Source organism: Asparagus officinalis, chromosome 3 (genome assembly GCF_001876935.1).
Source record: "Asparagus officinalis chromosome 3, Aspof.V1, whole genome shotgun sequence".
Lineage (NCBI taxonomy): Eukaryota > Viridiplantae > Streptophyta > Magnoliopsida > Asparagales > Asparagaceae > Asparagus > Asparagus officinalis.
Window position 1 is genome coordinate 100,098,530 of NC_033796.1, and position 14,492 is coordinate 100,113,021.

At 35.3% G+C, this 14,492-nt stretch overlaps 1 protein-coding gene across 3 annotated transcripts in view; it reads right to left on the reverse strand.

Annotated features, from left to right (window-relative positions):
- The window catches only part of LOC109835051 (protein SABRE-like), a 75,704-nt gene that overhangs the window by 27,562 nt on the left and 33,650 nt on the right, over positions 1–14,492 (reverse strand). For 2 of the 3 annotated variants that reach the window (XM_020403049.1, XM_020403051.1), the window contains 5 exons: positions 13,054–13,267; positions 12,209–12,382; positions 12,042–12,119; positions 8,644–8,895; positions 3,884–5,971 (listed from right to left, as the gene is read on the reverse strand). In XM_020403049.1, the coding sequence (XP_020258638.1) occupies positions 3,884–5,971; positions 8,644–8,895; positions 12,042–12,119; positions 12,209–12,382; positions 13,054–13,267 (2,806 nt within the window). Of the gene's footprint in view, positions 1–3,883; positions 5,972–8,643; positions 8,896–12,041; positions 12,120–12,208; positions 12,383–13,053; positions 13,268–14,492 lie in introns of those variants that run through there. The other variant, XM_020403052.1, reaches the window with a different exon arrangement.

Below are 14,492 nucleotides of genomic sequence, written 5' to 3' on the forward strand. Positions count from 1 at the left end.
AACTAAAAGCTCTCCATGAACTTGACCAAATAGATTTTTATCACATCATAAAACACCAGCTCCTTTTTTCCCAACACGCACAAAATAGATTCTTATAGTTTAACATAATGAACTATTAAGAAATAATATCATTTTCATGACAAAAATGCAACATTCTACCAGAAATGTTTATGAAAAAAATACATGACTTCAGAAGTGTCATTTGAAAACCCTCTGAAGCTCATAAACGTCAAAAGATAGCAAAAGGGCTTAAGACACCATATAAACTTGAATTAAGACATAAATGAACTATAACTTAAACAAAAAAATTAGAGTTCAACATCCTTAATTGATGGACAAATATTGGTTATTTCATATTACAGATCTTATTCCAACTTCCCCTTATGCGTCTACTTGAGCATGCACACGTGGTCTTTGTGGGTGTGGGTCATACAACATGATTTCTCAACCTCATACTTCATTCAAGCAGCAAGCAATGTTGTGTTTGTTACAACCAATGTTTTAAAAATAGGCCGATTTTATCGATTTATCCTCTATATATAGTGTTTGGGCTATGACCAATACGATTTTTGCAAAAATATATCGCATATAGTTTTGAGCCGATTTTTCCTAATATATCAGTGTAACTCTGATAAGCGGCCGATTTCTCGTTGGCTAAAATCACCCGATTTTTTACAATTGACATTCTAAGTGAACTGGTTCGGGTTTGGAGACAAAAACCCTCTTTTTTCCATATTCAACGAGCATACGCTAAACAAAAACAATACAATTCTATTCTATTTCGCTTCCACTAAACAAAAACACTTGGCAAGTGATCCTAAACAAGTGTTATTTATATATTAGTATGTTTATGTTTCATTAAATGTGCTGAGATTACTATCATATTATATACGCTTAGCATCCAATATAACACTCCGATTTTTACTACTTATTCCCGATATATCCTGATAACTGGGATCCGATATGAATTTTGACCATCCGATATATTTTCAATAACCGATGTTTAAAACGTTGGTTACAACTGTTAATTTTATCAAACTATAATAACAGTTACGAGCATAGGGGGATTATAGTCATGGTATTCAATTAAGGCTCGTATTAACAGATTGATGTAGGGCATTAACAAAGATATTAACATTTCTTATACTCGTCTACTTTACTTAGAAGAACTGAAGTTACCAAAGCTTTTTCTATTTTTCTTTATAATGTCTACTGACCTCATATTTTCTTGCCATTTCCATCAAAATTGTTCAGTTACTTCACCTCAAATCAGTTTTAGGTGTATCTCCTTTAAACAAAATCACTGCATGTGAGTGCAGTCGCTGCACTTATTCCACGACTTCAATGCAGTAAGGAAAATTAGACACTTCATACATGGAGAAAACTAATCTGCCCATCAAAACGCTGGAATTTCTATGCCCATCAAGATGCTGGAATTTGTATGCCCATCAAGACGCTGGGCTTTGTATGTCAAAGTCAGTACACTACATATGTGAAAAAAAATCCATGAAGTTGTCCAGATATCAAATCGTTAGCCATGTGGCATCACAACCAACAGAATCATCACACTTTGACCTTTCATAAAACATGGTTAGAGATGGATCACTAATTAAGTTCAAATATTATTCTCTCCAGGTGGCTTTGTTTCCTCTTTTGCTTGTCTCCGCTTTACGTGTGTAGCTTTTTTTTGTTGTCGGGGGTTGGAGCTTGAGACGTAAACAAATTGGGCAAAGGTTTTAGGTAGCTGCAACCGAAGTCATTTGAAAAACTATGAATTTGGGTACCACTAGTTTATGAATAGGAAAGTTATATGACCATTTCAACTGAAAGAACGAAAATGAGGATCGTGGATTTTTTTTTTCTAGTTTAAGGTTTTCATGCATTCCGGAAAAAGAAAGGAACAAAAGGAATGCAGATCCCTCATTAAATTCTCATTTTTATTTTACTAATGGGTAAGGTCAATGAATAACATGAGTATATGGGGTGAGGGAAGACTAATTCCTATAAATACTTACGACCAGCTGCCCAAATCTTAGTCCAATTCAAATCTGAATCAAGCACCTCAAAGTTATTTATATCCACAATTGAACCTAAATTTAATCATAAATGATATTTGGAATGCACACGCATATGGATACAAGCATGGATTGATTACAATTGTTCGAAACCATTTACATCCTTTGAGATTCGGCCATAAACTACCTGGAAGGTAAAGTACAGTGGAAGAGGCACCGCATAAGAAAAGAAGGCTTCTTAAGATGGAAGGCTTCCTGCCTAATATGCAGTTTAGGACAATGGGAGGGACATGGATAGAGATAAAGGTAGATAACCTATTAAGTGGTCCTAGATGGATTGATCTAGTAAAGATCCTGTAACCTCCTGCTTACATCTAAACCAGATGATGCAAATCTCCTTCATAATGCACACAGGGAGATTCTGCTTAAAGTGGAAGAATAATACAACTTGAAAATATATAACTCTGTTATATAAAAAATTGTCAAGATATCTAATTACTAACCAGCGATCTAGTGTAAACCCTAGGTGCAAGATTGTTGCCAAAATAAGAATTGAGTAAAATGGGCTTAGCTCAAGGAGGAAAGAGATGGCAGATGCAAAATTAAAAAAAACTCAGGAGCTCTTAAACTTTGGCAAGTCATACAAAGACCTTAGTAATTCTACTAGCTAGCTCTTGATGCCAGCTTTCATTAAAAGCAAAGCTTACCTTTTAATTTCTTAGCTTCTGACATGAATTAATAAGTTGATTCATCCTTCAAAAGAAAGTATGAGGAGGGACTTCAAGGAAAACGATACCCAGAAGTTTCCGGGTGATATTGCAATAAACTGGGGGAACATGTTGATTTTCTTTGACATCTGTAATAAAACTTAATTTAAGTATCAGCGTATTTACGTGCAAATGATGACATAGATATGAAATATCCGAAGAAGTAATTTTTTCAAGTTCTTTTTCTATTTCAGATTGAGGATAGTCTAGCAAACAGAACCTTGATTCTCTATTAGAGATCTTTTGGACTGCAGAATATGTTCTGGTCCAAATTAGTTTGAAACTATGATGTGAGGAAACAGCACATGTAAACACATGAATACATAGGGGGTCAAAAAAGTGATCAGGGTATTAAAATTAACATTCCAACCAATGAGCAAAATATCATAGCTTAATCAAACTTAACATGCTAATGTTATTCTTATATAAGGACATAGACCATAGGTCATTCATATATAATGCCCTTTGTCCTCGTAGCCTCCCCAAAAAACTTTTTCTTTTGTATTCTATCCGCCAATATTAAATTATTATCCTACACCATGTGCGTGAGACTGTGAGTTGTAACCATAAGTTAGCTAGTTTCATGAGGGGAACTTGATTGCCTGCTAGTGTGATCTGTCGACAGAGATAACAATCATAGTCTTTTCTCAAATATATCCGCTAAAGACCATCTTTGAGGTGAATTAACATTAAATATATCATCATGTGGGAGCACCATAAATTCCTGAGATGAACAAGAACCATAATATTTCTACATTTTGACAAAAATAATAATAGTTATTGCTTCCTATTTTCTTATTTTCTGCACATCAAATAAAGGCAAAGTAAATATTCACTGAATATTGAGATAGCATCTTACAACCATACACCACAACTTAACAACAACAGTTCATGATATTTTACATCAGATATGAGTTCGTTTCTTTGCTGATGACAATGATGAGAAAGAACATGAAGAGGACAAACGGAAAAGAACATGCGTAAATGCAACTATTCATCGATAATGACGTAAAAGAAATACTTAATCATGTTGCATTTGACAGTTAGAAAATAAAAGTATACTAGCCATTGGTGACAAGAAAAAGCAAAGTTGAGCCTGACCTGTTGTGCAAGTACAAGACGTCCTTGACATTTGACGACTGTTCCCGAGAAGAGTGGGTATGTATAATCCCTAAGTTGGACGGTTAAAGATCCAGCATTCAAAGAAATATCCCTTCCATACATCCGTGAGAATGGTATCTCCTTCTCTAAGCTGACAGGATCAATCTTATTTATGAACTCAATCATCCCCACATTACCACCGTCAATTTTGATAAGGGTCACATCTACTTCAGTAGCAGAAATTGTTAGAAGTGAAGTTCTATTTTTGCTTGGTTTAAAACCAGACTGAAAGCCACTCAAACATGCCCCAGTTCCTTCGCACAACACTAATCTCTGGCATGCCTGATAATAAGACTGAAAAGTCTGCTTATGGATTTCATCTTGCAAGCTTTTAATAGCTGCTGCATTTGACGCGTCAATTTCAATTCCATTGTGAACAAAGTTCTTTCCGTTACATGTTTCATTTGGCCGAGAACCTCCTGACTTCCCAGTGGAGGCAAGTTCGTCAAAAAATTTCAATCGAACGCCTAACTCACAAACTTCATTCTTCATAAGATTGTAATGTTCATCAAGCCAGCCTTGAATAGGTTCTTCCTCAATACCTACTGTAACTCTACGTATGATTAATCTGACAGATCCAAATTTCGTAGACTTAGTCTTAGATTTCTTTGCACTTCTCCTTGTAGGAAATATGAGAGTGGTTTTAGCAGCAGCAATAAGTTTCAAACCTCGCAATGTATCCTCTATTGCATCATCTATGGCGCGTAACTGCAACCTATAAGGCATGCAAATATGAATATCAGGACCCTGAATCACCCAATCCCATGTAGTTGTGGAATGTACTTTTGCGTCAGCCGAATTGCTCATAACAGATACAGGAATTCGAGAAATCTGCAAGCGGCTACTTTTAAAGAGCCTGATATCATTAAAACTCAGCATAAGCTCTTCAAGTAATACACCTATCCTTGCATTCTCAGAAAAGATAGACTGCACATGAATCGCGGCTTCCACACCGTCTGCAAGTTCAGCTGAAATTTTTAACTTCTCCACATCGATGGCGAAAACTGACTCCCGTTTCTTGCTATTCTTATCAGATTGTGCCTGCTCCAATATTACTTCCTTATCTGGAAATTTAGGTAAAGCTTCACCATCGGAAAGCTGGTTCTTCTTGTTATGTACAAAAGACTTCAAGGAGGTCATTACTTCAAACAATGCCAAATGCATATCAGGTTCCCATCGGACTGCTATATCAGTTATATTGACCAGAGAACAGACGGCAATCTCATTGAGGCCACCAGAGCGACGCACAAATTTTGCATTCTGCATGTCAACTAGAGTCACCTTTGCACCAGGCCTACTTTCTTCAGAATACTCCTGGTAGATTGATCTCACTCTCTCAAGATCAATTTGTGTAGAATGTTTTTCCTTGTTTAAGCAAAGCTTGAGATGAGAGGCATTAAGGGATAATGAGAATTTAAGCTTCTTGCAACCAGTGGGGGCAGTAGATATAATGCTTGCCGTGCGCTGTGACCCATCAGCAGAAACAGTAATTATTGTTTCCCCACCTTGTGAACCATAATTTACACGCTTGGGGTCTGCAACAACTACATCCTCTACGATCACATCACCCCAATAATTTACTGAGCATTTTTCAAGATTTACCTTCAAAATTTGTGTCCCTTTAGAAGTTGCTTTGCTAGAACGCACTTTGGTCTGTACAGTTTTTTTCCCAGAACTACCTAAACTTTTTATCAGTGCTTTAAAGGACATCAAGGTTGAAATAAGAGATGCAGCATGATGAAATCCAAAATATACTCCCATGCCAGTTACATCCACAGAAAAAATCAATTTCCACTTATTAGGATCATGTTCCTCGTGCAATTCTACTCCTCGATGTCCCCAATCGAGACTAACCCGCTCAATGTGCAGTAAGGAGCCTGAATTGATTTCTAAAGAGAACAAGCTTTCCTTCAAGCACTCCTGATAGTCATCAGCCATATGCAAATGCAATTCACCAAGTTCTCCATGTACTTGAACGCCCTTACTGGCTATATTATTTGCAAACAGATGAGATGATTGCGAGCATACCTGCATTATCCAGAAATATAATCATAGAAGAATAATAAGACCACTGTAATCCTTTGGATCTCTTTTTCTCTGTATATGAAATTTTCAAAGATTAAACATGACATACTAGCATTATTTGATTAGTTTGTGGTAGAACATACAATCACGTGAGGCAATTTTTAAGAAGGAAAAAAACAGAAAGGGTGGAATAGAAATTTGGAGATGAGCAGACAAGTGCTAGACATGAGCAAATTTACTTAAGGATGATATGTCTATGCAAACAAGACCTACTAAATAAAGATCAATCATAGAGAGCATTTACTTTTAGGTTATTCCACAGGAAAAAGTAGCAAGCTGAACTTCAAAATACAACACATATGAGTTAATCATACAAAATTTGAAATAGAACCATTTGTGAGAACAAAAAAAGATACAGTGAAAATGCACGAGCATGCCAGAAAATAACCAGCCAAACTAGATTACCAGAGCAGAACCTACAAACCAGATAGAACCCATCAAGACACTGAACCTAGCTAGACCCAAACTATACAGGGTACTCCCAAATCACCAACCAAAGAAACTGAGCAAACGATGTGCGATGCAGACATGCCAGCCCCATGCCAAATAAACTAAATGGATGGATCTGAAATTTCATATCAGTGGTTACTTGAAGCTTTCTAAAGATCCAGTCTGCCATTCTGCTCCCCGTGAGATACATAAGTCCGTACAACTACTGAATAGAAAACAAAACTAACAGACTCAAAAAATGCAGCCGCATAAACTAACGACCATAGATAGAGGCTCACATTAAGTTTCCACTTCAAGTACGTTCACAATCCTATTTTCCTATATGAGACAGTCAAAAGAAGAGACAAGAAACTAGCCTAATTTGAAATTAATATTAGGAGTCAGAACCACCATCATTTGAATTACATGAATTCAATATGGTTATCCTCTTTCTTGTAGTTTACAATCAAGAAGTTTACGAAGTCCTCCATAGTACATACATCATAAGAAGGAATGCATATGTATCATTCAAATGCTCATGAAGCAGAAGAATGAAATAATGGAGAAACCATTAAGAAATGGCATATACCCTACTGATAGGCCTCAAAACTGTAAACTAACATTCATACTTCAACAGTGTTGCAATCAGATTTAGCCACTTTAATAGGCTACTACAGTTTTTTCACTTTCAGGTATATAATTGTAATCTCATTAGTCATTCCATAGAACTTTTCCTTCAACTTCCTAAGTGTCCTTCAGAAAGCAGTTCTAATCATCCCACTCGGAATCTATGAACCATGTCCTCAATCTCACTACAGACCCTAAGTATAAATAATGGTCACTCCACATATTTCTTAATCATAAACAAGTACAATATGAAATCTTTTTTCACCTATTCTAAACTAAAATTTTAAATAAAATGTTTACGCTCTACTATTTTAAATTCTTACGCTTTTAATGCTTATTTGTATCTTGCTGCTTTGAAAAGTATCCTACTCTAATCCAAAACTAATAAAATAGCATTAACAAATAACATGTACCATGGATCTGTGATACATCATCTTAAATATACTTAGAAGTAAAAGGAAGATTTTGTAACGGTAATGAAATATGGTATGCAATATAATGTGCTTATTGGGTACATACTGCCAGTACCAATAACGTGGCACATAAACACTGCCACATACAGAACAATAAAAGATGCAAAAGAAAAATCAAGAATTTTACAATAGGCCGTAAATTTCTGATTTGTTTTTATTAATATACATAGATACACATATATATGTACATAGACAATTGCATTTACACACGCATGTACGAGCACATGCACGCAGATATATAATTATATGCATATATGTCCATTCATAAATGCGTACGCTCAAGAGCGTAGATTGTGCACTCAAATTAACCATGAGGTTTTAAGGTACAACAAAAAGTCTCCAGGTCTCCTACAATGTCAACACAATAGTTGCATTTGTTTGTGCGCACATGTATATACATATATGATGCATACAATGAGTTAAGTAAATATTACATGATATGCAAATAATGGATGAGTGGTGGAAGCTCATTTGTTAAGCGAGCTACCAAAAGATACCAAGAGATGGATATGTTGTGACTGGTGAGGCTCCAATCCATGCTACTGACATTGGATGCCAGGGTCTCGCCACCTTTTATATCCTGGTAACCAATTTAAAAAAGGTGCCGCAAACTCATAATCATCAAACCCTATACATACACATACACATCAACCAGTGTTCTATATGCAAACCGTATAAATCTATGCAGGCCAGTTCCAGATGGAACTGAGCTCTTATCCTCTTAAATATATGTAAGTGGATAGGAGGTCTTGTCCACCAACTTTTTTAGCCTTTAATTTTTGCTTTGAGATTCATGCAAGACATCAAGGCTATTTTGAGAAGTGTGCATTGATTTGTATCACATGCTAGCACAAATCTCACAGTAAAATCAATGTTATAAAGTTAGTGGACAATAACGTCTAATCCACTTAAGTTGACAAAGATCCCTCCCTCCCCCCCCCACCCCACTCACCCCCCTCCCTCCCCCCCCCCCACACACACACACTTTTTACACACTTTTTGGAATAAGGGGCTCTAAGCAAGATATAGACAGAAAACTATGGTTGAAGGGTATAAACATGAAGATGATGAATGTGTGAAACTTACATGATATAGTGGTAAGTCGTTAAGCCCATAAAGCACGATAGTCACCTCTGGAGCTGAAACAGTACTTGTCCACATGATAGCTTTGGTTTTGCTTGTCTGAGGCCCTTCTTTGTAAGAAACCTCCTCATCTAATGTCATATTTTTCTTCCTCGAGAAGTGCAGACGAAGCCAGGGCTTCAGCCTGCTAAAAATTAAGTTGCACTGTGTTCCACCAAGCTTGATATCAATCTCAGTTCTAACTGGTTGAAGCAGCTGAGAGTAAAGGCATCATAAGTATCTCTAAACATAACAAAGTAATAATTGAAAACTGAAGAAGATGTGAATAAGTACCCTATACTTAAATATGATTTTTCAAAAAAAAACATGATATGGGCAATAAATAAAAGAGATTGTACTTGTACGGAAAAGGATATAACAAGTTAACAAACACAAAAGTCTCAAACATGTAGTATCAAAGGATATTCAATACATATCCCTATCCATATACCTTAATAAGTAACAAACTTTACAGAAAGATGACATAAACTAGTTAAACTTTTAAACATAAACATAAACATAAAAAAGGGGAGAAAGAATAGAAGAAGTGTACTGAAAGACAACATGAACCAAATAACCAATGAGTAAACAATTTGTTCAAGAAATCAGTTGAAGTCGAATGAGATTTAAACAACAAATCCTACATGCAGAGCAGCATAAAACAGTATGCAAACTGAACATGAACTGCCAGATTATTCACTACACCAATACGATCAAAGAACCAAAAAACACACACCACCCAAGCTGTGCACAACCAGCTTAAGTGCAATGTGGTCATGGCATCGTGAAAACAGCCCAACAGACAGACAAACTAATGGGAGAAAACAGCATATCAGGAACCATTATTTATTGACCTAAGGAAAGAAAGCAATGAGGAGAGCAATAAAATTCCCTAGATGCAATGATAGGCATGCAGAGAAATCAATCTAGAAACCATAGAGTCAATTATAATTTTTACTAGTGGAAATTCAGCTATTGAAAATTCAGTGAGGAAGCATTCTGAAGAAATCAACACCATGAGAGGAAATTTCGCAAGTATCTAAATCAGCTAAAAAATTATGAAATGAAGCGTAATAAACCAAAACAAAGAAATATCTTCCCCGGATTCAAACCGATAACTAAGCACCAAGATAATCCACTTTATTATGATAAAATGTCAAAGTAGATGGTTAATGAAAACATACCCAATTCATTTGCAGAAATTAAGGACTTCAACAATATCTATGGGACATCTGGAGGAGAAGACTGTAAAATTTATATTAAAAAATGCAAATGGGGAAGTTTAAGCAAACAGAAACATGCTGAAGAACAATCATGCATTACACCACTTCAGTCTCACTGCAAGTATTGAGATTGACTGCATAACAAAGTTTAGGCTCAGCCATGGGAGAAGGAAAGCAAAGAAAGGGACAAACCTGAACCTCAAGGCTGGAATTCGGATTCCAGGATGCACAGCAAAAATAAGTCATGTCTGGAGCTAATCATATCTAATGATACATATGCCAGATTGGGGCAATGCCCATGTGTTTTGAAGGTAATGATGGGACCTATAACTTTGTGGTTCATGACTTTCTTTTTTGATTCTTCCAGTTGAAGAGTCAAAAGCTGTCTTAAATTATCAAGAGTGCAGGACAGAACAAAGTTTGTTTTTAATAATTTCCCTAGGTTAAAAGCAGCTCAAAATTCAAATAATAACAAAAGAATGTATTTTAGATTACCATTTCTACCCATTATTTGGAATTAATTTCTAAAAATATAGGTGAGCTAAGGTGTCTCCGCCCCAGCCTGATCTAGGAAAGGAATGGCAAAATTTATGTATCCCTTACATTTGATTAAAATATTCAATATCACTAGCTTAAAAATTAAAGCATTGAGTTGAGAAAAAAAATTTATCAGAACTAGTGAAGAAAAGAATTTCTACAGATCTTTGTATATGGTCTAGACAACACTACAACCAAAGTCCGCAATAAATAAATAGGCTACAAAAGGATAACGATTGTTTATCGCGAAAAAAAAAGAAAAAATAAAGAAAGAAAGAAAGAAAGAAAGAAAAATGTGATCAAGAATAGAGAGATCCTCACCCCTCTTTCTAAACTAATTAAACAGTTCAATCATGGAAAAAAACTGAGAATTTCACAGAATCCCAAAAGGAAGCACCAATACCTTAAAGAACTGAATTGCTCCTTTGGAAATAAAGGCAAAGAAATCACATGCGCACACACATATACACATATATGATTGTCATATACATGTATATATACATGCATGTGTGTGTAATATGTGTTTGCACAACAACAACAGCAACAACAATAAGGCTTTTATCCCAAATATTTGGGGTCGGTCACACAAGTCTAACTCTTCCATTCAGTTCCATTTAGGGCTATCTATCATCACTACAAAACTTGAAAATTTATGCTTATCGCGATTGATAAGGCTAAGTGTTTTATAGATAGCAAACATAATAATATATAGTTATATACATACATATTCATATGTAATGGAATTAGCATATTCATTAATAGACAGCCCTTGAATAACTTGGAAAGACATAAAACTAACTACTTGCCAAGAATCTTGGGAACAAAAATCTGAGGCTCTTAAGAGTGCTTTCTCTGAAGGGAGCAGCAAAAGAATGACAGGGTAGACTAAATATACATGCTTGTTTTTCGCAGGCTAAATACAATCTGAAATGCATGTACAGGTAAGCTGGATACATGTTAAAGTACAGGACTGGCTAGCTGAGTATTATTACGTATTTACATAGGTACCACAAAAAGTAAGGTCATACAAGGAAAATCTCATCTGATAGTCCTACTCATAGCTCTGGAGATTATAAAGACTGAAGGGAGACGCATTCACTTTTTCGTTAGAAAGAACAGGTCTTTGCTGAGAAATGAGATAGAGATGATATTTGAATCATTGTATGGGTTTTCCATGAGCATAATCGGTTTTTGTCGAGATCACTCCTAACGGTGTGTGTTCAGCATGAATCATGAAAGCAAATAAAAGTTTTCATCCTTTAGGCATCTGTAACCACCCCAACCCCCAACCCCAAAAAATAAATAAATAAATAACCAAAAAAAATCGACAAACACATGTAAAGACTAAAGAAGAAAACATAAATGCAGAATTAAGAGCGAGCGGATAGAATCACTTAATAAGTAATAGCAAATGACTTGGTTAAGTCATCATTGCACAAGTACTTGATCATGTGTGCGTGCTGAATCATGTGAAAACTAAACACAAGAGAGAATATAAGCATCCCTCCGAACAACTGGATGATTAAGATATTATGAACAGACATTAACGATTAAAAAGCATCAGAATATAAATAACAAACTTAAGCAAGATGAAGGGCTTACTTGAATTGGAACATCAATCGAACCTATAATAGCAACTTTTAGAATTTCCAGTATAGAACTACTGCCTTCTCTGAGCAGCTGAAAAAGGGGAGGAAGGATATCATAAAATTGCACCAACCTGATCATGCCTCACAAATAATAGATAACTACTCAAACAAATCAAATACATGAATTTCACTGAAGTCCATTTGGAGATCAAAATGTGATGCAGTTTCCCCAGAATCCTCGTATGCTGTGCATTTGTTACATTTCAGTTGGATGCCCATAACATTGTTCTGAACAGAAAGACCTTGACCCAGGTGCATAAACTTCACATCTAACTTCGGCAAATTGAAGCTAACCTTCCAGGAAAAATAACTTTTGTCAACTATATTGAGTATTCGAAGTAATAACATGAGAAATATTGATTCTAACATGGAATTCAAGAACTATCATGCAATATAGGCAGACAGAAATAGTTTTGCACTATGTTGTGAAAAATAAGAAAAAACCTAACCCAAAAAAAATGCATAGAGATTTAAAACCGCAACTGATCAGCAAATATTTACATGTAATAAAAGCAAAAACTGCCATAGAAAAAGTAGCTACTAGCTTTCCATAAATGAAAAAATACTGTCACCTGACACTATGCCCGTGAAAACTACCCAATTCAAAAGATCGTTACGTAGTCAAACTTTGTTTCAGAAATAAAACAAAAACAAGGAAACGAAAAGCTAACAAATTAATTACTTAATGGAAAGGAATGTTGCAAATATCCACCCGCTAAGATGCAACAATGGAAAGTTAAAAGGATGATGGCAGGAGATCTAAACAATGAAAAAATGCCGTCCAAAAAACTGAAAATAAACATAGGTGCAAGGAATCTTTAATGAATCTTACTAATTGAGGGAAAACAAAAGCCATAAAACCATATAGAGCACATAGCAATATGAAGCAATTAACAGTACCAAAAGTACTGAGAGTTAAAAGACCAAAAGCAGAAACAGCAGAAGACCCAAATAAGGGTACAAACCTTTTCTGGAACCAAGGATTTCCTCATTAGAGATGATATTTTATTGTCCTCTGACTTTTTGACTGCCGGGAGTTCTAAAGTAGAGCTTTTCTTGATGTTAGCACCCACAGAAGACTCTGATTTCTTCTTTGTTCTAAGAAACAAATTCTCATTCAAGTTTATGGTGATATCACCGCTCGAAAAATCCAGATTTTTTATTTTGACTCCTTGTTCCCTGAAGACATAAGTTGACAAATTTGCATTAGTCTGGTGAAATGATGATGGCAAGCATCACAAATGACATCATGTGACTAACTTAAGTATTTTGAATTTATTGCCAACATATTTTCTGAATGATTCAACTTGCTGTTGCAGCTCACTATAGTCATCATATCATATGATTAAATTCAAGCCTTTTAAAATCAAACACACACAGGAGTAATGATCTTGCCAGATGGTGAGCTCAATTTTTGTCATGGGCTAGACTAATCAGCACATCATATTCATGATCGACACCGTACATTTTGTTCAAAACATCATCAAATGTCCACAGAGATTTTTAAATCTTCTACAACATGAATCAAACTAGTTTAATATGTTGATGCTTCAGAGTTCAGACAGCTTAAAAGTTGTCCATTTTGTGCATAACTAAAATAATGATTAAAAGTTCTAACAATATAATTTTTTCTACATACAAATTAGAGCAAGTGCAAATCACGATGGACGTTGCCGATCATCGTATAATATAACAGTTTGGACTAGCTCACAATAAGAATCTAATCTCACCATCTTATTATTATTATTATTATTATTATTATTATTATTATTATTATTATTATTATTATTATTATATTATAATTTCTCTATATATATATATATAGAGAGAGAGAGAGAAAGGGGGGAGAGAGAACCAGAGGTGAGCTGACAGCTGACAACGCAGGAAATTTCATGTGTTGTCCCCACAGGCAGTACCTAGTTTGTTGGAGTTGTCTTTTGTTTTTAAGGAAATAGTCGAGAGCGGTTATAATATATAGTAATAAGTTAATGTCTCGACAAAGTTATCTCCCCCATAACTCCTTCCGTTATTTTCCTTTTCCTTCGTTGTTCTTGTTCCAAATTGCAATCAAACTCAATCAAACCCCAAACCCTTTTCCCCATTAATTTACAACTATTCAGATACAATTTTTGACGATTTGCACGTTGGTATTACACAAAACTCCATCGAACCAAAAAAACCCAAGCAAACCCAAAAACCCTTTTACCACAACGTCTAGTTGTAGATTTTTTGTTAGTATATTTCCTTCATGTGTTCATAAACCCATTCATGATTGTAATTTCCAGAAGAAATTTTACTTTTTTGTGTAATCCATTGAAGAAATAAACATGGAATTTGGAGGATTTCGTGCTTAATTCTTTTGCAATTTCAAAAAAACCATTGGGCCATAGAACTTGAGAACTTA